At 39.9% G+C, this 22,440-nt stretch overlaps 2 protein-coding genes across 3 annotated transcripts in view; both read left to right on the forward strand.

Annotated features, from left to right (window-relative positions):
- RPS6KA3 (ribosomal protein S6 kinase A3) overlaps window positions 1–22,440 on the forward strand; it is a 690,637-nt gene that overhangs the window by 583,831 nt on the left and 84,366 nt on the right. The gene's annotated exons all lie outside the window — the stretch shown is intronic.
- LOC146805065 (uncharacterized) lies at window positions 1,477–22,064 on the forward strand. The gene is made up of 3 exons (XM_085620661.1): window positions 1,477–2,804; window positions 6,698–9,977; window positions 22,048–22,064. Exons 2-3 carry the CDS (start codon window positions 6,740–6,742, stop codon window positions 22,062–22,064), a joined length of 3,255 nt encoding a protein of 1,084 aa, XP_085476787.1. The 5' UTR covers window positions 1,477–2,804; window positions 6,698–6,739.

Raw genomic sequence — 22,440 nt, forward strand, 5'->3', positions numbered from 1 at the left:
CCACCTTTCTATATTGCTTTGGAAGGTGCAAGTGCTGCTCTTCAATTGTGCTACTGAGCGGGTTCCAGGCACGGAAAGTAGGTAAGGTTTTTATTTTTGTTATTTCATTGTGCTGAAAAAGGCGGAAGGTTTCCGGACGTTATAGGATCCTCTATTTCGAAATACCTTCTTACAGAAGGATAAATTTCAAAGTGCTCATGTTGGCCCAGATATTGGCCAGTCTGATCCTAGGAAATTAGATGGATGCCTTTGGACTGCAGTAGACACACAATTGATGGACGGAATGCAGAAAAAATCGAAACATTCACTCCCAATCAAGAGATCTGGGTTAAATCCATCATTCCTTTGCTCACCATGCCACCCCAGTTTAGACCTGGCCATATGCAAATCAGTCTTGACCTTGTGCCTCATGGGAACAGTCCAGCCCGAACTGCCAAGCCAGGTCCTCCCTGGACTGGAAACAAGCATCCTAGGACTGGTTTTGGGTTTCACCCCTCTTCAGCCAGGATAGCTTGATTCCAGTGGCACAGTGGGCCCAGAACCCACGTCTGGGCATACCTGGCACACTTGGGGCGATAAAGCAAAAGACACACAATTGATGAACGGAATGCAGAACAAATCAAAGCATTAACCCCCAGTCAAGAGATCTGGGTGAAATCCATCTTTCCTTTGCTCACCATACCACTAGAAAAAAGCATCCAGGCAAAACAAAAAACACTTTTACTATGGAAACAAGGTGTTTACTATAGCTGCCTACTGACAACAGCCAGTAGGATATAGATGATGATATATATATATATATATTACCTACTGGCGGTCGCCAGTAGGTAGTTATAGTTAGGACCACGTTTCCATAGGAAAACCTCAACATTCTATTTTGAATAACTTTGGCGCCGGTCGACGAATCCTCGCGAATTTCTCAAAATAGGTGGGGCGCTACGCTCCGCTCCTACCCTGAAAGTCTCGGGGGGATCCGTCAAGCGGGGGCTGAGATAAAAGGGGGGTCCCAAAACGCGTTTTTCCCATGCATTTTTCCTTAGGACCTTTAGAACGACCTACAGCCCGAACGGCTGAACAGAATTACTCAAAATTTGGCAGAGAGGTAGTCCTCAGGTCAAGGAAGTGCCTTTTGTAGGTTTGGTGTAAATCTGTTCAGTAGATTCTGAGAAAATAGCCTTTAAATCAATATATATATCTGAGCCCGCTTACGGTACGCTTACCGTACGCTTACGGTAAGCGTACGGTGGCGTGCGCGAGCGCGATTCTGATTGGCTCTTAGATCTTAGTAAACATTCGAATCGGCCGAAACCAGGAAGCGGCGGCCGCCATTTTGTGTATTTCACTCTGAAAAAAAAGAGTGAAAACAAAGTAAGGGGGCAATGAGGAGAGTTACAGACCCCCTAACAATTGTAAGGGGGTCAAAGAAGGACAGAAAAGTACAAAAAAAACATTTATTGATTTTAAAAAAAATCACGGGGTACGCGTACGGTAAGCTCACGGTAAGCGTACGGTAAAAAAAATAAAAATAAATAAATGAAAATCAGATTTAAGAGTTTAGAAATTAGGGAGCTCTAAAAAGAGCTGTTGTGTTTATGGAGTCATTTTTTTAGTGGTACTTACAAGTAAGTACCGATGCAGAGTCTAAGGTTCAAGAGGAAGACTCTGTTCCCTTCATCATTGAAGTGCACACCATCTCCTCTATAAATGTCTTGCATGTCGTAACGCAAGTTGTTGTGGTAAATGGCACCCATACCATAGTCACGGAGGAAAGCAGAAACAGATTTGTTGACGTGCTTTCTTGCTTTGTCAATCTGTGGACAGAAATGATTGGACCAGTTCCATTTTTGCCTTTGGCATATGTTGGAAAACACAAAGGCAGTTTTAGGGAAAAGTGTAAACAGTTGTGCAAAGGTGTCCTTCATAAGCATTTCCAGACCTACCCCAGTCAAAGTGCCTAGGTCATTGCCACCACAGTGCACTATTATGAGGTCAGGGTGTTGGATTTGCATGAAGGATTTCACCAATGGCATCAATTGGTGCCACTTTAACCCTCTCTGACCAATCCATTTAATGTCTACATTTGGCAAAGCAAGGTCTCTCACCATATCTGTTTTCTCTGCAAACTTTTCACTCCAGAAGACATAGCTGTGCCCTACAATCCACACTGTGAACATCTTCAAAGGAGAACTGGATGCACTCAGGAGGTGTCTTTCAGTAGAATGGCAATATGAAAATAAAGACAGTTTGGAAATGGAGGCATACATATTTTTTACAAAACAAAAAGAACTGATTGGCTGTTTCATACCATTCTAGAATAAAAAATAGGCTGTATGTGAAAATTAATAGAAGCATGTTTTGTATTGGTACAAAAAAATGTGTAACCAAAGAACAGTACTATGGATTTGCAGTTAGGTTTGAAAAGTCAAGCACTCTTGCTCTGTGGAATTGAAACATTGTGTGTCGAACTTCTGACCTAACTGCACACAGCAGTGTTCCATGAGCTGTTGCTATGGTAGCAGGCAGAAGTCAAGTTGGGGGAAGGGTACTAGGCAGAAGTCAAGTTGGGGGCAGGGTACTTTTGGAAAAGGGTTGGTTTTCAACCAATAGAAATGTGTCATTACATTTGAAAAAAAGGGGGAAGCACTGAGATTTGAAACTTACATGTATATGTGTGGAAAAATAGAGGGAAAGTTTGCCATTATCTGGTTCTGCTGAGAGGAGAGAGGTGTACAGAACAGAGATCCTGGCTCTGATAATCTGCTGTTTGAGTGACACATTTCTTTCACAACTAACTAAATTTAAAGGTGAGTTTACAGTTTGAGAGGGGATGTATGTGGTAACTTAAGAAATGAATAATAGAAATGGGAATTGTTTTTGTTGTAGTTACACATGGTGGATTCATAATGTGTCAGTCTGTAAAAGAGATTTTCACTTGGCCCGAAAAAAAAAGAGCAGTAAGTGTGCTTTCAAATTGGCAAAGAAATTTCGTTTTGGCACTTATGTGAAAACATGACTCTGTGTGCATAGAAGAATTATAGGCAGAAATGTATTGCGTCTTGCTCTGGTGATTTCACAGTTGCAGTAGATGGAAAAGAGGAGCGAATTTTTGGGGGAAGAAGCAGAGGCTTAGCACACACCCATGTGCTTGCCATGTATAGTCATGCACAGTAATTAGAAGCGGGTGGGGTTTTCAGGTTTAAGTCTGTAATGCAAATACATTCAGCATCACTAAGGCTGGTTGCCCCTGCTGGAGTGTAGGCAGTCACAGAGAATACACACGGTGGTGGTCTGAAAAAAAAACAGCTTGGACATGTGCATTTAAATAAATTTAAAAAAAAGGTTTCAGAATGTGTCAGTCTGTAAAAGTGATTTCAAAGTGTAAAAAGAGATTTTCACTTGGCCCGAAAAAAAAAGGAGCAGTAAGTGTGCTTTCAATTTGGCAAAGAAATTTCGTTTTGGCACTAATGTGAAAACATGACTCTGTGTCCATAGAAGAATTATAGGCAGAAATGTATTGCGTCTTGCTCTGGTGATTTCACAGTTGCAGTAAATGGAAAAGAGGAGCGAATTTTTGGGGGAAGAAGCAGAGGCTTAGCACACACCCATGTGCTTGCCATGTATAGTCATGCACAGTAATTAGAAGCGAGTGGGGTTTTCAGGTTTAAGTCTGTAATGCAAATACATTCAGCATCACTAAGGCTGGTTGCTCCTGCTGGAGTGTAGGCAGTCACAGAGAATACACACGGTGGTGGTCTGAAAAAAAAACAGCTTGGACATGTGCATTTAAATAAATTTAAAAAAAAAGGTTTCAGAATGTGTCAGTCTGTAAAAGTGATTTCAAAGTGTAAAAAGAGATTTTTACTTGGCCCAAAAAAAAAAGAGCAGTAAGTGTGCTTTCAATTTGGCAAAGAAATTTCGTTTTGGCACTAATGTGAAAACATGACTCTGTGTGCATAGAAGAATTATAGGCAGAAATGTATTGCGTCTTGCTCTGGTGATTTCACAGTTGCAGTAGATGGAAAAGAGGAGCGAATTTTTGGGGGAAGAAGCAGAGGCTTAGCACACACCCATGTGCTTGCCATGTATAGTCATGCACAGTAATTAGAAGCGAGTGGGGTTTTCAGGTTTAAGTCTGTAATGCAAATACATTCAGCATCACTAAGGCTGGTTGCCCCTGCTGGAGTGTAGGCAGTCACAGAGAATACACACGGTGGTGGTCTGAAAAAAAAACAGCTTGGACATGTGCATTTAAATAAATTTAAAAAAAAGGTTTCAGAATGTGTCAGTCTGTAAAAGTGATTTCAAAGTGTAAAAAGAGATTTTCACTTGGCCCGAAAAAAAAAGGAGCAGTAAGTGTGCTTTCAATTTGGCAAAGAAATTTCGTTTTGGCACTAATGTGAAAACATGACTCTGTGTCCATAGAAGAATTATAGGCAGAAATGTATTGCGTCTTGCTCTGGTGATTTCACAGTTGCAGTAGATGGAAAAGAGGAGCGAATTTTTGGGGGAAGAAGCAGAGGCTTAGCACACACCCATGTGCTTGCCATGTATAGTCATGCACAGTAATTAGAAGCGAGTGGGGTTTTCAGGTTTAAGTCTGTAATGCAAATACATTCAGCATCACTAAGGCTGGTTGCTCCTGCTGGAGTGTAGGCAGTCACAGAGAATACACACGGTGGTGGTCTGAAAAAAAAACAGCTTGGACATGTGCATTTAAATAAATTTAAAAAAAAAGGTTTCAGAATGTGTCAGTCTGTAAAAGTGATTTCAAAGTGTAAAAAGAGATTTTTACTTGGCCCAAAAAAAAAAGAGCAGTAAGTGTGCTTTCAATTTGGCAAAGAAATTTCGTTTTGGCACTAATGTGAAAACATGACTCTGTGTGCATAGAAGAATTATAGGCAGAAATGTATTGCGTCTTGCTCTGGTGATTTCACAGTTGCAGTAGATGGAAAAGAGGAGCGAAGTTTTGGGGGAAGAAGCAGAGGCTTAGCACACACCCATGTGCTTGCCATGTATAGTCATGCACAGTAATTAGAAGCGAGTGGGGTTTTCAGGTTTAAGTCTGTAATGCAAATACATTCAGCATCACTAAGGCTGGTTGCCCCTGCTGGAGTGTAGGCAGTCACAGAGAATACACACGGTGGTGGTCTGAAAAAAAAACAGCTTCGACATGTGCATTTAAATAAATTTAAAAAAAAAGGTTTCAGAATGTGTCAGTCTGTAAAAGTGATTTCAAAGTGTAAAAAGATTTTCACTTGGCCCGAAAAAAAAAGGAGCAGTAAGTGTGCTTTCAAATTGGCAAAGAAATTTCGTTTTGGCACTTATGTGAAAACATGACTCTGTGTGCATAGAAGAATTATAGGCAGAAATGTATTGCGTCTTGCTCTGGTGATTTCACAGTTGCAGTAGATGGAAAAGAGGAGCGAATTTTTGGGGGAAGAAGCAGAGGCTTAGCACACACCCATGTGCTTGCCATGTATAGTCATGCACAGTAATTAGAAGCGAGTGGGGTTTTCAAGTTTAAGTCTGTAATGCAAATACATTCAGCATCACTAAGGCTGGTTGCCCCTGCTGGAGTGTAGGCAGTCACAGAGAATACACACGGTGGTGGTCTGAAAAAAAAACAGCTTGGACATGTGCATTTAAATAAATTTAAAAAAAAAGGTTTCAGAATGTGTCAGTCTGTAAAAGTGATTTCAAAGTGTAAAAAGAGATTTTCACTTGGCCCAAAAAAAAAAGAGCAGTAAGTGTGCTTTCAAATTGGCATAGAAATTTCGTTTTGGCACTTATGTGAAAACATGACTCTGTGTGCATAGAAGAATTATAGGCAGAAATGTATTGCGTCTTGCTCTGGTGATTTCACAGTTGCAGTAGATGGAAAAGAGGAGCGAATTTTTGGGGGAAGAAGCAGAGGCTTAGCACACACCCATGTGCTTGCCATGTATAGTCATGCACAGTAATTAGAAGCGAGTGGGGTTTTCAGGTTTAAGTCTGTAATGCAAATACATTCAGCATCACTAAGGCTGGTTGCTCCTGCTGGAGTGTAGGCAGTCACAGAGAATACACACGGTGGTGGTCTGAAAAAAAAACAGCTTGGACATGTGCATTTAAATAAATTTAAAAAAAAGGTTTCAGAATGTGTCAGTCTGTAAAAGTGATTTCAAAGTGTAAAAAGAGATTTTCACTTGGCCCGAAAAAAAAAGAGCAGTAAGTGTGCTTTCAAATTGGCAAAGAAATTTCGTTTTGGCACTAATGTGAAAACATGACTCTGTGTGCATAGAAGAATTATAGGCAGAAATTTATTGCGTCTTGCTCTGGTGATTTCACAGTTGCAGTAGATGGAAAAGAGGAGCGAATTTTTGGGGGAAGAAGCAGAGGCTTAGCACACACCCATGTGCTTGCCATGTATAGTCATGCACAGTAATTAGAAGCGAGTGGGGTTTTCAGGTTTAAGTCTGTAATGCAAATACATTCAGCATCACTAAGGCTGGTGGCCCCTGCTGGAGTGTAGGCAGTCACAGAGAATACACACGGTGGTGATCTGAAAAAAAAAAAAAGCTTGGACATGTGCATTTAAATAAATTTTAAAAAAGAGCAGTTTGTGTGCATTGAAAATGGCAAAGAAATTTCGTTTTGTGACTATTGTGAAAAGAAATGTAGTAATATATTTAAATACAATAAAGGATTTTTTTTTTAGTTTTTTTCAGGTATTGCTGAAGAACAGTGAACAAAATTTAAGATGCCTACAAAATCTCGAGTTCAAAAAACTCTAAAAAAAAAACTATATTTGAGGACAACTGGAGGACCAAAGTTAGTAGAAGATGCTGATGTTGGGAAAAAGAAAAAATCTTCTGGTAAGCAAAAAAGACAATTCCTAAACAAAATATTGAAAACAAACAAAAATGTACAAAATGTCTGTTCTCGGAAAAATGTAACAAAACCTACAGAACAGCAAAAAATTGAGGATTTAGTTAATGCAAATATACCTTCTGCAATTGAAAAGTTTAACATAAACAGAAAAACAGCATTTAAAGAGATACGTAGAAAAATGTTTCAGAGAAGAGTTATGTCCAATTTGATAAAGGATATAAAGAAATATAAGCAGAAGGCTAAATATTATAAGAGAAAAAAAGAAATTGAAGCCATTGCAGCAAAAGCATTAGAATTAAAAAGGAAACTATTCATATTAATTTTGAATAGGATGCGTACATTAGATAAAATGGTTAATGTACTGAAATCACAAAGCAAAAGCAAAAGAGTAGTGAACAGAACAAACTTTTGTAAAGTGTTTTTAGGAAAGTGGATGCATAGTTCAAGTAGTGAACCTTTTTTTAATGAAGAAAGCTATTTTCAAAGCAATAGTTTGCTGCATGCAGTTGACACCAGAGGTCGTTCATACGAAGTAAAAAACGGTTGCATAATGGAGAAGGAGATAATGGTTCCAAGAGATGAGGTACAAGTGATGGCAGATGAGGCAATGGGGAGACGTCCTAAAGCCCCAGTGTACACTTGGAATTGTAGTAGTATTTGCACTGTGCGTCAGGAATCTATTGACAGATTTCGAGAGTTTCTAAGAGAATATAGTAAAAAAAGTGTAAAACAAAAGATTAAGGTGCTTCAAAGTCTGGATCCATGCAGAGTGAGAGAGAATACTGGTTTGCAGGGTCATTCTCTTGCTTGTCTATCTAGAAAAGTGTGCAATAGTGTTTTCCATCATTTTAGGATGCTGGCTGTTCATCATACTGAAATAAGAAAGTTTGTGAGACGGTTGTATTTTGCCAAAAGTCCAGCAATAAAGTTAAATGAATTGAATAGGGCTCTGTTCCGAGGAACGGTATCAGATGTAGAGAAGGTTGTTGATGAAATTCAGTTTTGTTACTTTGGTCCTGAACAAAACAGTGCAGAGAAGGACACAATAAATGAGGCAGAAGTGGAAGAGAATGTAGAACCCTCTGTAAGTAACACATTTAATGATCACATAACAAAATTTGCAATAGTCTCTAATGAAAGACCAAATGTTACTTGTATTTGTTGCCGCAGAACTCATTATAGAAAACAAACTAGGAATGTTGATCTCTACAGAAAGAGTGAAAATGAAGATAATTATAAGTGGATGGATTTTGCCACATATATATTTCTTGAAAATTGTTTTGAATTGGGTGAAGATCAGCGTATTTGCAAATACTGCTACAACAAGTTAGAGGAAAATAGAATGCCGACCAGAGCTGTACATAATAATTTAGAATTGGATGCTATTCCTGCTGAACTTTCTGAATTAAATACATATGAGTCTATACTCATTCAATGTGTTCATCCGTTCCAGACCATAGTACGTATGGAGCCCAAAACTGGTAAATTACCTCCTTCAGATTTACTGAGAGGTTTAAAAGGTAGAGTGGTGTATTTGCCCTTGGATTTGAAAAAAAATATGGAAACTATTGATGCAGATACTTTGGAAACTGAACCATTAATTATTCTGGTTAATGGTGTCCCTACAAAGAATAAGAAGATTTGGCAGGAGCTGGTAGATGTGCGGAAAGTACAAAGAGCAAATTTGTATTTGAAAAAAAATAACAAATGGTATGAATCAATTTATATAGAAGAAGAAGAAGAAGAAGAAGATTTACAAGGAGACACAGAAACACCAACTGGACAAATTGAAAAAGTGGACAAGTCAAAGGAAGAAGAAATTTATGAACATTTTAGCATACATCCTCTCCATTCGAAAGAAGTTATGGGAGACAATATTGATCTCTTTCAGATGAAGAAAGCAAAAGGAAATCCTGTGAGTGTATGGGAGGAGAGCTTGGAAGCTCGATGTTTTCCCCAGCTGTTTCCTAAAGGAAAAGGAGGACGATACGATGAACGTCCGGAACAGATTCCAGCTTCTGAGTATCGGACTACAAGACTATATGCTGAAGATCCCAGATTTCGACAAAGTATCCCTTATTTGTTCCATCTTTTATTTGAAAGCGACTTGTCTGCACTGTCTTATGCAGTAAATCACATTTTAAAAAGTGGAGTACATTTACAAAATGTGTCTGCTAAGGATTTTATGGAGAAAGTGCAGCACCGAGATGATCATTTGGAAACACAACTGATCAATCTGATGGCTTGTCAGCGTGGGACAAATGAATATTGGTACCGACGCCATGGTGAACTAAAATGCATGTTACGCAACTTAGGAACACCAACATGGTTCCTTACCCTAAGCTGCGCCGAGTACGCTTGGGATGATTTACTGGATTTTCTACGAGAGGCCAATTCAAACATTGAAAACATCGAATACAAGACAGCAGGAGAACTGTGCTCATTGGATCCGGTTAATGTTTGCAGATATTTCAATCATAGATTTGAGGCTATGATGTCCTTCATCTGCAATAAAAAAAATCCACCCCTTGGAGAAGTAGTGGATTTCTTTTGGAGAAAAGAGTACCAGGCAAGAGGTGCTCCTCATATTCATATGCTGCTGTGGATCAAGGATGCCCCAAAGTTTGGAACAGATACTGATGAAGCAGTGTTATCTTACATTGAAGAATATGCAACATGTGCTATACCTAAAAACACAGAAGAGAACAAGTTAAAGGAGCAAGTTCTACGTTTCCAAAGTCATCGGTGTGGAAAATACTGTCGACGGAAATACAAGAGCAAAGAAAAATACTACACTAAATGTCGATTTGGATTTCCTAGACCTGTTCTTACAAATGGAAGAGTCAACAGTTTTATGTCAGCTGTGAGACATACTATCACAAGAAAATCACCTAAGAATACCTACAACCTTAAAAGAAAAGAAGAATCAAAAAATATAAATGACTACAACCCAGTCATTTTATCCATGTGGAACGCTAACATGGATATACAGTATGTTGCTGACAATTCCATTGCTGTTGCTCGATATGTAACGTCTTACATTACGAAATCAGAAAAAACAGAATTGAAGGAAATGTGGGAAGAGATTTCTCACGAGAAGACTGTCAGTAAGAAGCTGTACAGTTTTAGTTTGAAGATGTTATCGCATCGAGAAATTGGATCCTACGAATGTTCAGATAGGTTATCTTCTGCAAGTCTCTACTCGAAGTCAAGAAGAATAATTTGGGCAAGTTTAGGCCTTGCAGCAATGAGAAATCGGGTACTGAAATCTGTTGGAGAAATTGAATATTTGGCCGAGAATGACCCAGAAAGTACAGACATATTGAAAACAAACATGTTGGGACACATATTATCCCAAGAGAAGTCATCATCTGGAGAACATGTGTCTCTATGAAGTGCTGCAGAACTACATTTATTCACGGAAAGCTGCAGAAGACATCAACAGTGGAAAATATAAAGTTGTTGGTGAAGAAGGATGTTTGGTGAAGCAAACCAAAGGAAGTTTGATAAATCACCGGAAGCTGAGTTGCGACACTACCGACAAGAAAGAATTTTACTACTTGGCTCTTTTACAGTTGTTTAAACCATGGCGTACAGAGGATGAACTACTGGGAGAATTCCAGAGCTATGAAGATTCTTTTAATGCTTGCAAAGACAGCATACAATGCAGTACATTCTCAACTTATCTGCAAATGTTAAATGAAGAAATTGAACAGGAAACTACAATTGCAGCAGAAATAGCTAGAGACAGTTCTCAGGACAGCCAAAGTTCAGGAACACACAGTCAAGATCCCCTAGGACAACCAATCGTTGAAAATGAAGCATCAATAGCCATGAATGAAGTGGAAACGGCTATGAATCTAGCTCAAGAAGAATTTATAGACTTAGAAAATTTGGAAAGACAACTGAATCAAGAGCAGCAACAAATTTATGAAGAGATCAGAAACAAAATTGATCACGGATTTCTACATATCAAAAAAGAGTGCTCATGCACATCATTTCATCCAATCAGGATGTATGTAAGCGGACAAGCTGGCACTGGAAAAAGTTTCCTAATTAAAGTCATCAGAAGCTACCTAAAGCAAAAAACGGATTCTACTTTGTCTTGTGTGGTTACTGCTCCAACTGGGTTAGCAGCATATAACATAAAAGGAATCACCTTACATCGTTTGCTAATGTTACCAGTGGAGCATGAGAACAAAATACAATTCAACAAGCTAACTGGAGAAGCATCCTTGGAAGTTTCACGAGTATTGAAGAAGATGCAAGTTCTCATTATTGATGAGGTGAGCATGGTATCAAACTTAATGCTTGCCTTTGTGCATTTAAGAATGCAGCAAATTTTGAAGACAGACTATGACGTGTTATTTGGTGGAAAACACGTCATAGTTTTTGGGGATCTTTTGCAACTTACTCCAGTTAAAGGACAACCAGTGTTTAATACTGTGACACATGAAGACACGAAGAAGTCATTGGGAAGCATTGGAAATACAAATATTTGGTCCTTCTTTGAGTACAAGGAACTTACAACTAATATGAGGCAAGCAAACGATGAAGAATATGGAAGTATTCTGAAAGATATCAGGATTGGACTACTCACAGATGTTGGGAAAAAAGCATTACAGAGTCGGCTGCTACATAATTTATTTCCAAAGGAAGAAATAGTTGCAGAGAAAATATACAAGAATATTGCAGAAAACAAAAGTGTCATCTGCTTAATGCCAACTCTACGTGAATGCTCAATATTTAATGAGGAGCTTTTGAAATTGGAAAAGGAAGACATCAGGAAATTGGAAGCAGTGGACAAAATTGAGGATGGAAGAATTACAGTCACAGTAACAGGCAAACTGAAAAATAAATTGGACTCACTAGAGAAGAACATCTCCAAAACAGCAGGATTAGAAAAAAATCTTTATGTTTGCATGAACTGTAGAGTGTTTTTAAGGAGAAATTTGGATGTTGAGAAAGGCTTAGTGAATGGAGCGATGGGAAGAGTTGTGGGTTTTATTAATTATCAGAAAAAAGAAGGAATTGAATGTTTACAGATAAAATTTGATCAGATAGAGGAAGTTAAAGACATTTGTCGTTGTTCGTTTCATGCTTGTGAAAGACTTATATGTACGTAGGAAGCAGTTTCCGTTTTCACTAGCATATGCTGTAACTATCCACAAGTCTCAAGGATTGACTGTAGATTGTGCATTTGTGAACATTGGTTCAACTGTGTTCAAAGAAGGTATGGCATATGTAGCTTTGTCACGAGTCAAAACATTATCAGGTTTATTCATGATAGACTTTGATGACTCAAAAGTTAGTGCTGATACAAACTGTGTAAAGGAGTATAATAGATTAAGAAGAAGCTATGCTCCTCATTTAGGTCAGTATCCTGTGTTGGAGAAACGTGTAGTTTCTCGTAAAAGGAGAAATGAGAATATCTGTAATGAAGATGTAGAGAAGAGGAAAAAAAAGAGGAGTGATGTAATTGCAAGCAAAAAGAATAAGGAAAATGAAGAACAGGTTGTAGGATGTCATTTTGAAAATAGCTCTGGTGTCAACTGCTACGCTAATGTAGTGCTGAATGTTGCATTTTATCTGGAAAGTTTGCAAGAGCAGATAATAGTAAATCAGGGAAAAAGATTCTGTTCAGAGCTCAGTCTCCTTTTTCAAAAGCTGAGTAAAGATAAAACTCAAATAGAAAGTGCTACTGAAATTAGAAAACTTTTAGATGTATGTTCAGGACGAACACAGTTTTCTCAAAATGAACAGCAAGATGCACACGAATTTTTGATGTATTTTCTTCAGGTAGTGGAAGAAGAAGGAGTTCCCATTGACATTTTTTTTGGTCTCTCTTATAAATGGGAACATAGTTGTGATAATTGTTATAATATATGTGGCTCTATTGTTGATAATGAAAGGTTTATTTATTTGACATTGCCAGAGAGTAAAACAGTCACTTTTGCAAAATTAGTTAAAGATGCTAATCATAGCATGAAATGTGGTGAGTGTAATTCTGACATGTTTTCAACATTAATTTTAAGGGAATACGGACAGTATGTAATTTTAATGATGCAACGATGTAGAGCTGATGGATCAAAATTGGATACTTTAATAAAGAAGTTTACAGGACAGCAATTATCAATTTCAGGAAAAACTTTTGTAACTGTTGCAATAATTTTCCATGATGGACCTACTGTTACTTCTGGACATTACACAGTTTATCTAAAATGTGAAAAAGGCTGGACACTGTGTAATGATTCCAAATTGATTTTCAAACAACGTTTGCCTTTTGATTTAGCAAATTCCTATCTAATCTTCCTGAAACCTAAATTTTAGAGAGATTTGGCAAGATCTGGACAAAATAATTTTACCATTTTACTGGATTACCATTGCAATTTTGTAGAAAAAAGATTTTTAAAATTATCATTTGGCCTAAAGGAAAGATAACCAATTGTAATGTGGACTTTTTTAAATTTTAATGCAATTTTCAAAAACCAATAATTTAGAGATAATCGGTAACTTCTGCACATTTTAATTTATGGAATGCTATTGGACTGCCATTGGAAATTTTTTCAAAAATGATTTAAAAAATTACTATTTGGCCATGTGGAAAAGTAAGCAATTCTATTGTGGACTAAATAAATTATTCAAAAAATTTTCGTGAACCAAAATGTTACAGAGAATTGGTGAGATCTGGACAGATTAAACTTTAGAATTTTAATGGTTTTCCCTTGGAAATTTATTCCAGGAAAAAAAAAAAAATACTATTTGCCCTAAAGGAAATGGAATCAGATGTATTGTGGAGTTATTTGAGATATAATATTGTGATTATACTTCTGAAACAAACATATCAGACGGTATTTTAAAGAAATAACTATTGGTATTAGATGATATTTTTAATGTTAAGTTTAAGTAAAAAGAGATTCTGGGCTTTTTTATTACAATCTTTGTGATTGTTAATTTTTTTTGCCCGCTGTAAAATGATGAATGCAATTGCTTTCACAATTAATAGTGAAATGCAATATATTCTGAAAACAGCAAAAATAAGGCAAAAATATTTTTTAAAAAATGTAAATATGTGTATTGTATTATAAAATGGATAAAAAATATTAATACTTTTTTCTTTATTTTCAGATCGATATAGAAAATTTTCGGAAACTACAACCATTTTAAAAACTATTTTTAAAAAAAACAAATGAATAAATATTTTTTTGAGTGAGTATGGTAAGTTAAAAATAAAAATTGTAGTCTCTCAAGGACTTTGTAATGAGATAAATGATTTTTAGTGTTTTTTTTTAAAAAATAAAAAAAAGGTACGCTTACCGTACGCGTACGGTAAAAAAAAAAAAAAAAAGTTTTTAAAAAAAAAGAAAAAAAAAGATGAAAGATAAGGTTGGCTCTTAAAAGAACCGTTGTGTTCATGCAGGGACAGAGGAAAGAAAGATTGGGAATATTAGACGGTACGACAAGTGTGCTGATCTATTTTACTGTTCACCAGGGAAACACTGGTCTCCCTATAAGTAATTAGATCGTGACAAGTGGCGCACCGTACTTCAACCCTCGCAAACCGAGGGTTAATTTCCAGAGGGCCAGCAAAAGGAGATTCTCCCCCCACAGATGAAGGGCTCACCTGACCTGCAGAAGAAGGAGTCTGCCCTGCAGATGATGGTCCAGGCTGAGCTGCTGTGGATGTACTGGCTCGTCTTTCTGAAGAGTTACCTCCAAAAAGATGACCATGTGTCCTTCTGTGTACTTCCTGGAGGTGTCTCTTCATGGTGTGATTCCCAAAGGAATACTTCCTGTTAGGATTACCTCTAGAAAGTACACGCTTACACAGCTTGCAAGTAACTAAGGGTGCATTCACCTTTTGCTGGCCTTCTGGAAAAGTAAAATACTCCCAAACGTAAGAAGGCTTTACTTTCCTCGCTCTCTGCCTCAAGACAGTGCTGCTGGTGCTAGCCTCACTCTCAGAAGAGCTCTGCTGTTCTGCCATCGTATCCCAAAGACAAACCAGCTCCTTCTCCCAAGGGATCACAAGCAGAAATGAGGGGAATGGGTGTGGTGTAGGAGAGTTCTAGAACTGAAAGTAGTTTCAACCAATCAAAAGTTGTGTTTCAAGATCACATGACCTACCGTACGCTTACGGTACGCTTACGGTACGCTTACGGCAAAAAGTACGCGTGCGCGTAAAAAAGACACGCGCTTGCGCGCATGCGCATAACAGTCATTTCCCGGCACTTCCGCGTAACGTGCGCGTGTTGCGTAAGCGCGCACGCGTCCCACGCGCAGTACGCGCGGCTACGCAAAGTACGTAACTATACGCAAGCAGCGTAGATAGATTACGGGCGTTGCGTAAACCGTACGCTTACCGTGAGCTTACGGTACGCGTACTATAAAAAAAAATAATAAAAAAAAAAAAAAACTGGAAATAAATTTTACATGTTTATTTTAAAAAATATATATAAAAAAAATATTTAAGGATTTTAAAAATTTAAGCATAGTCTTTATAAAAGATAAGAAAATTAAATTAAAAATATGTTTGAAAAAAATGAAGAATAAAAAAAAAAATAGCATATAAAAAACCTTGCAAATTCACTGAAAAAACCATGGGTTTCACACACGTTATATTTAGGAATTAGCATTTAAAAAACCTTGCAAATTCACTGAAAAAACCATGGGTTTCACACACGTTATAGTTAGGAATTAGCATTTAAAAAACCTTAGAAATTCACTGAAAAAACCATAGGTTTCACACACGTTATAGTTAGGAATTAGCATTTAAAAAACCTTAGAAATTCAGTGAAAAAACCATAGGTTTCACACATGTTATAGTTAGCTGGACATTTTACTCGTAAAAAACCAATGAAATTGCCCCGTTATAGTTAGTTCAGCTAACTATAACTCGCGCGCCCGCAATGCACTGCTGATGACGTCACATATTACATCACTCATGACATGGTCAGTGACATCACTCATGACATCACTGATGACATCTCAAATGACATCACTGATGACATCACTGATGACATCATCCTTGTGATAGAGTGGCAGACCTCCTCTCACCTTAATATAAGCTTTGATACACACATTCAAAAATAGAGACTAAAAATTTCAAAACAATGGACATACCAATACCAGTTACAACAACCTCTTCAGTAATTCTAAGATCCACATACACATCCACTCATTCACCAACAGTCCTATACAGTCACTCATACATGTACTCACTCATCATATGTACTCATACATCTATACATCCTGTTACACAATGCCACTCATCCATAGAGTTACTCACACACATAGTCACTCATGCTAATAAAGAATAAAACATACATTTACTTGCATATACAGTAATACACACACCACCATACTTACTTCTACGGAAACTTACACATACTTAGTCTTTTAAACAATCACTTATAGAAACACATACTTATTCATACAGGAACTCTTTCAATCTCTCCCTCTCACATATACTCACATATATACACCAATAGTCACATATACTAGTTAAAAACATATGTAGTTACTCCTGAAGACACTATTGAGACAGTCATTCACTCACTAACACACCCATACACACACTCATCCACCCATACAGTCCTGCACACATGCTGTCTTCAACACATACAAACAGTGAGTCACTCATTCATGCATCTATGCACTACGTAATACCCCCCACCGTACCATACAGACACTCAGACTGATACTCAAAAAAACAACTAATAACCTATATAGACACCCATGTAGCTACTCACCAACCCATGCAGCCACTTATACACAAAGTGAGAGATACACTTAATCAGTCAGTAACACAATCAATTTTTCAAAAACAAATCATCCATTTAGACACTTATATACCCATTTATTCTTCCATCGACCTTGAGATACACATATATAAAACATATTTATTTTTCTGAAAAACACACATTCACTGGATGATGTCATCAGTGATGTCATTTGAGATGTCATCAGTGATGTCATGAGTGATGTCACTGACCATGTCATGAGTGATGTAATATGTGACGTCATCAGCAGTGCATTGCGGGCGCGCGAGTTATAGTTAGCTGAACTAACTATAACGGGGCAATTTCATTGGTTTTTTACGAGTAAAATGTCCAGCTAACTATAACATGTGTGAAACCTATGGTTTTTTCACTGAATATATATATATATATATCTATATATATCTATCATGTGCTACCAGGCCAGCCTAGAGCTACAGTGCATGTGCGCGCGCCGCGCTTTACCGCGATTACCTTTACTTTCGGCCGCTTTGATGTTTGATCGTGATCGCGATCACTGTAACTTTCGCGGCCGCTTGGCATAGCCAATAGGTCTCGCTTTTGGGACCTTATAAGTATTTAGTTATGCAACTGTTGCATGGCTTAACACTTATAAGGTCCCAAAGGCGAGACCTATTGGCTATGCCAATGCTTGTTTTGCATTTGTCACCCGAGTGGGACGGGTATGCCCAGACGTTGGTCCCATCCCGTGCTCTCCAGGCCACTGGAATGAAGCTATCTTGGCTGAAGAGGGGTGAAACCCCGAAACCGGTCCTAGGATGCTTGTTTCCAGTCCAGGAAGGACCTGGCTTGGCAGTTCGGGCTGGACTGTTCCCATGAGGCACAGGGCCAAGACTGATTTGCACATGGCTGAGTTCAAACTGGAATGGCATGGCGAGCAAAAAAACGATGGATTTAGGCCCAGATCAATGTACTGGGGTGAATGTATGACATTCTGCATTCTGTCCATAAACTGTTGTTTTTGCATTTGGACTGCAGTATGCATATTTTCCTATTTTAATTTTGAGAGGCTCAAGAAGTCAAAAAGGTGCTTTGACTTCTCCCCATCTGCTGGCCGGCGTGATGGAAGAGCCTCGGAGTTCAAGGCCTCCTTATCCAGAGCCTGCTCCTGGGTCGGCTCAGCGCCTCCCCCCTGTAGGATAGTGCTTGTTTTTACATGGTTACCCCATAACATTTTGCCAGATACCCAATGTCAACTTGAGTGTCTGCTGGGAGCTTGCTAACCAGGCCCCAGCACCTATGTTCTTTCCTAAAACTGTACCTTTGTACCCGCAATTGGCACACCTCTGGGCCACCTGAAAGTCTCTAGTAAAAGGCACCTCTAGTACCAATGGCCTTGTGACCAGAGAGGTCCTCTGAGGGCTGCAGCATGTATTATACCACCCTCAGCCCCCCTCACCTTAAAACCCCAACCCTGCCAATGCAGACTACTGGGTGTTTTGGTGCAGACCCAACTAAGGAGTCGACATGTCACACATCCCTGTGTGTCATGCCCACAACACTACCTGTGATATGGTTAAGTCACCCTTCTAGCAGGCCTCAGAGCCCTAAAGGCAGGGTCACCATACACAAGTTAGGGCATAGCTGCAAGAGCAATATACCCTACAGTGTCTGTGCCGTTCACAGACCTTGTAAGTGCAGTGAAGTAATTTTGAATGCATGGGCTGGGAGTTTTCAACACTAACTCCACAGCTGCATGGCTTTACTGAAGTCTGAGTAGTATTATATAAAACTACCCAGCACATTAAACCCACACTGATGACCGTGTGGGATTTAATGGAAAATGCACTCAGAGGGCTTCTTAGAGATGGCCCCTGAAAAACGACCAACCCTGGTGTGGTTTCTGACTGGCTCCCAGCCACCTGCCACAACCAGACACATTTCTGGACCCCTGGGTAGAGAGCCTTCAGTCTCTGAGCCTGTAAACAAAGCCCTTCCTGGGCAGAGGTGTCATGCCTCACCCCCCCGCCCTCACCTCCCCCCCCAGGATGGGCAAGGTCCTCGAAGGGGGATCTTCAAAGGCATGCCACCTTTGTTAGCTGCCCCCCAGCCTTGTCCTGCTATCAGCAACTGTCTCCCACTGGTTCTGACCCCCCATTTTGGGTGTGAGAACCAGCAGGAAACCTAAAAACCTAACCAGGAGGGAGGTGTACTCACCTTTGCCAACCCCACCACTCAGGTGGGGGAGGCGAAGTTAAGGCCACCTCTCAGTCCCTGCCATCTTGGAGATGGAGGTCCCTTCCAATCAGGAAGAGGCCTAGTCCCCCTCCTACTGAAGGGTGGCATACTAGGGGCTGTAAACACCCCAGGTAATGGGTCCATTGGTCCCAACCTACACAGCACTGTAACACACCGAAATCCAATATCTAGGGGCATGCCTGAACCTACCTCTTCAGATTCAACCTCAAAAGATGAACCACCGAAAACCCGTGCTGTAGAAGAGGAGGATGACGCCAACTGCTTTGGACCCAGCCCTACCATCCTGTTCTGCTCTGAACCCCTGCGAGCTGAACCCAGCGTGTCCTACAGCCAGCGGCCTCCAAGAAAGCTGGGGACATGCCCTGCCTTCCTAAAGAACTCTTATCTCCCATGCACACCAGATTTGTTCAACAGCAACCCAAGCCAGGACTCCAGATCCAGCCGGATCCGCAAGTCCTCACCATTCTGCACCTGACAGTCAGTGGCCCAGCGTCCCATCTACGTCTCTCACCCCCCCCCCCCCCGACAATCCTGACCTGTGCCAGCATTGGGCAACCTCCATCGACCTTCGCCTCTATGCCTGCAGCCTCATTCTAAAGTGTCCCCTCAACCGCAACTAGTGAGAAGAATCCAACACAAAAGGACACCCCAGCACCCGCCACTCCCGAGTCCTAAGGTGCCCGACCAATGGTGTCCTGGTTTCTATAAACTCTTCATTGCCCAGTTGTTGGTTTCCTTCATCCAGTCCTCTGGCTCCAGCCTTCAGTCCTTTACTGCGACCAACATACTCCATTGAAAAATATTGGGCTCCCAACACCTTCTGAGCACCCTGCACCCAGCTGCCCATGCCCTGCTGGTGGTGTGAACTTGGTGCCAACCTTGGACCCCCTTTGCCCTTACTTTAACCCTAAGAGCTTGGCTCCAGAGACCGAGTGACCAGCGAGTGACCAGCCAGTGACCAGCCCCCAACCGATATGCCCCCTAGCCCCATTGGCTAACATTAGCACCCTGCACCCGGTCACTGAAGTGCAGCTGGTGGTGCCCCTTGAGTGAATATCACAAAAAGAAGAGGGTTAAAGACGAAATTGCGTGAAGAGCCATGGGTGTGGGGGGAGGGAGTAAAATCCACCAATTTAGTGAAACTGCCCTCACACACAGCAAGCTGTGTCATGCTTCCTCATAGGGCTGCTACTACACCTCCGCGCCAACCAAATGCTGGAGGTGGAGCAATAAGGGAGGGGAAGACAATACAACACAGAATATAAGTGGAACCAAAGGTGAGTTAAAGGTGCAGAACCAGTGATAGTCAGTGATATAAAACCGATCCCGGGAAGTCCTTATTTCAAATATAATATTAGGTACCCAGAACGGATTTAAAAACCAAAAAACGTGAGTGGTAGGTTGGAGAGCTAATGAGGTTCCAACCCCCCCACTCTGCATGGATGTCGACATGTTTCAGCCAGCTCTAAATAATAACCCGGCTTTCCTCACGACTTCTCACCACATAAGTTCCTAGGTGTAGAACCTTCTTCCTCCCAATTTGGAAAAGAAGAAAAACACCTCAAGTGAGGTCTCTCGCCTTTGGAGAGGAACCTAAAGTGATTAAAAAAAAAAAACACATTAAATAAACATGAAACTGGTGCATACTCCCCGACACACACACGAAAAAAACGCACAATCTTCAGAAAAGCATACTCATACCTCCCCTCATGTGGGGATCAAGGTGGTTGCTTTCAGTCACAATATCAATATAGCTATTTGCTATAGCCTCCTGATTGTTTATAACTACACCTCCTGATTTATATATTAACTATCAACTACAGAAGAAAATAATTGCTCAGAAGACACCACCGGACCACCCGGCACCATACACTATGCCCAACTTACCGAGTTTATTGAATTAGTAAACTCGAAATGGCGGGGGAGTGAGGACAGCCGTCCATACGCACTCTGTAAAAAGGTAATGCTGAGGTAAGGATTTAGATTTGTAAATAAATAAATAAATAAATTGCACACTGAAAGAGCTGCTGTTAAACAAGCGCAAACAAAGGTGTCTAGTAAATAACTGAAGTACGATTTATACATGGTCGTCTAAATCAAAAGCTAACTATCTCTCGTACTAGGAAGTTTTATGTTGTTACCCTGGTTTTTATAGCCAAGCAGGTATATGTATACGCATGGTGCAGCTATAGTATAGATATAGTCCCAGCGTCACCGCATATACTTTGGAAGATTTTGGTTCAAAAGAGATTTCAAAGAAGTGCCTTTGTTGCGTAAAGAGAAGTGCCCCGTATAAATTAAACAATAAACAAATAGATATTCAAGGCCCCCATTCCTCATTCCTCGTCTAGCGTAGCATGTTGTGCTTTTCTTTTGAATGTCCCCAAAGTCCCACTTACTGCTTTCTAGGACAGCTATCCGCCACAAATTCTGTTACTCCTTCACCGCCGCGTAGGATACTGAACCGGCGTTTCTTCGATCCTATTGAGGACGAATAGCCCACGCCCATTACGGGAGGTCGTCTCACGTGACCCGCCCGAAGCGTCGGTGTCACGAGAAAAACTAGAACGCGTAAGGCGAGTGGATTTACTCATTCCTTCGCGTTTCATTAGAAATTCCCCGTTCGAGACCCCAGGCCTGATGGTCACAATCCGAATCATGCAATATGGACTTATACAAAAAAAAATTGTTGCTCATCACAAATGGAAATATAAAAATGTATTTTATCGAGTGACTTGGGGGTAAGGTGTACTAACCTCCAGTAGAGGCGGACAGCAATCTTAATAAAATCCTGCCAAACTGTAAGGATCTTTCCATAAATGCCCATTCCAAAAATAGATGCGTCAAATCCTGGCGGTGTGGACTCTATGGAGTAAAACAATGACTAGGTGATAAGTCTATAATGCTAAACATTCATACGACTGCTAAAGCTAAGTAAGGGCATAGGCAGACCCACTGTAGGACAAGGCATAGAGAGGACCCTAATGTAATCAAAAGTAATCATACTACCTTCCTACTTGCTCATTAAAAGGCCACATATCTATTATTTATTAGTACTAGAGCAAAGATACAGATAGGGGGATCAGAACCAACTCAGGCAAACCAAATCAGGCAGTATAATATTAATTATGAGCGCTATTAAACACTTTTGTTATCTCTTATTTTTGTTTTTATTCAGGGTTAAAGATTAAGTAGCAATGTAATCCAGATTAATCTAAGGATTCAGAAGACCATTCCAGGGGATATCATCATTTAATCCCCTGGTGGAACTTCCAACTCTATAGATCCATTTCTGTTCACATAGGAAAAGGGCTCTTTCTGGATTAATACTACTCAGATTGATTTTAGGTTTGTCAAGCACTGTCCAAAAAAAGTCCTCAGCCGAGTGCTTCTTTTCTTTGAAATGGTTGTTCAATCTAATTGTTCGTTGACATCTAAAGGTCGACCTATGCTCCATGATCCTTATCTTGACCCGTCTTGTCGTCATACCAAGGTATAACAGATCACAGGGACACTTCAGCAAATAAATTACATAGGCGGAGTTACAGTTTGTATGATTCCGCTGTTCCCA

Source organism: Triturus cristatus, chromosome 8, assembly GCF_964204655.1.
Source record: "Triturus cristatus chromosome 8, aTriCri1.1, whole genome shotgun sequence".
Classification (NCBI taxonomy): domain Eukaryota; kingdom Metazoa; phylum Chordata; class Amphibia; order Caudata; family Salamandridae; genus Triturus; species Triturus cristatus.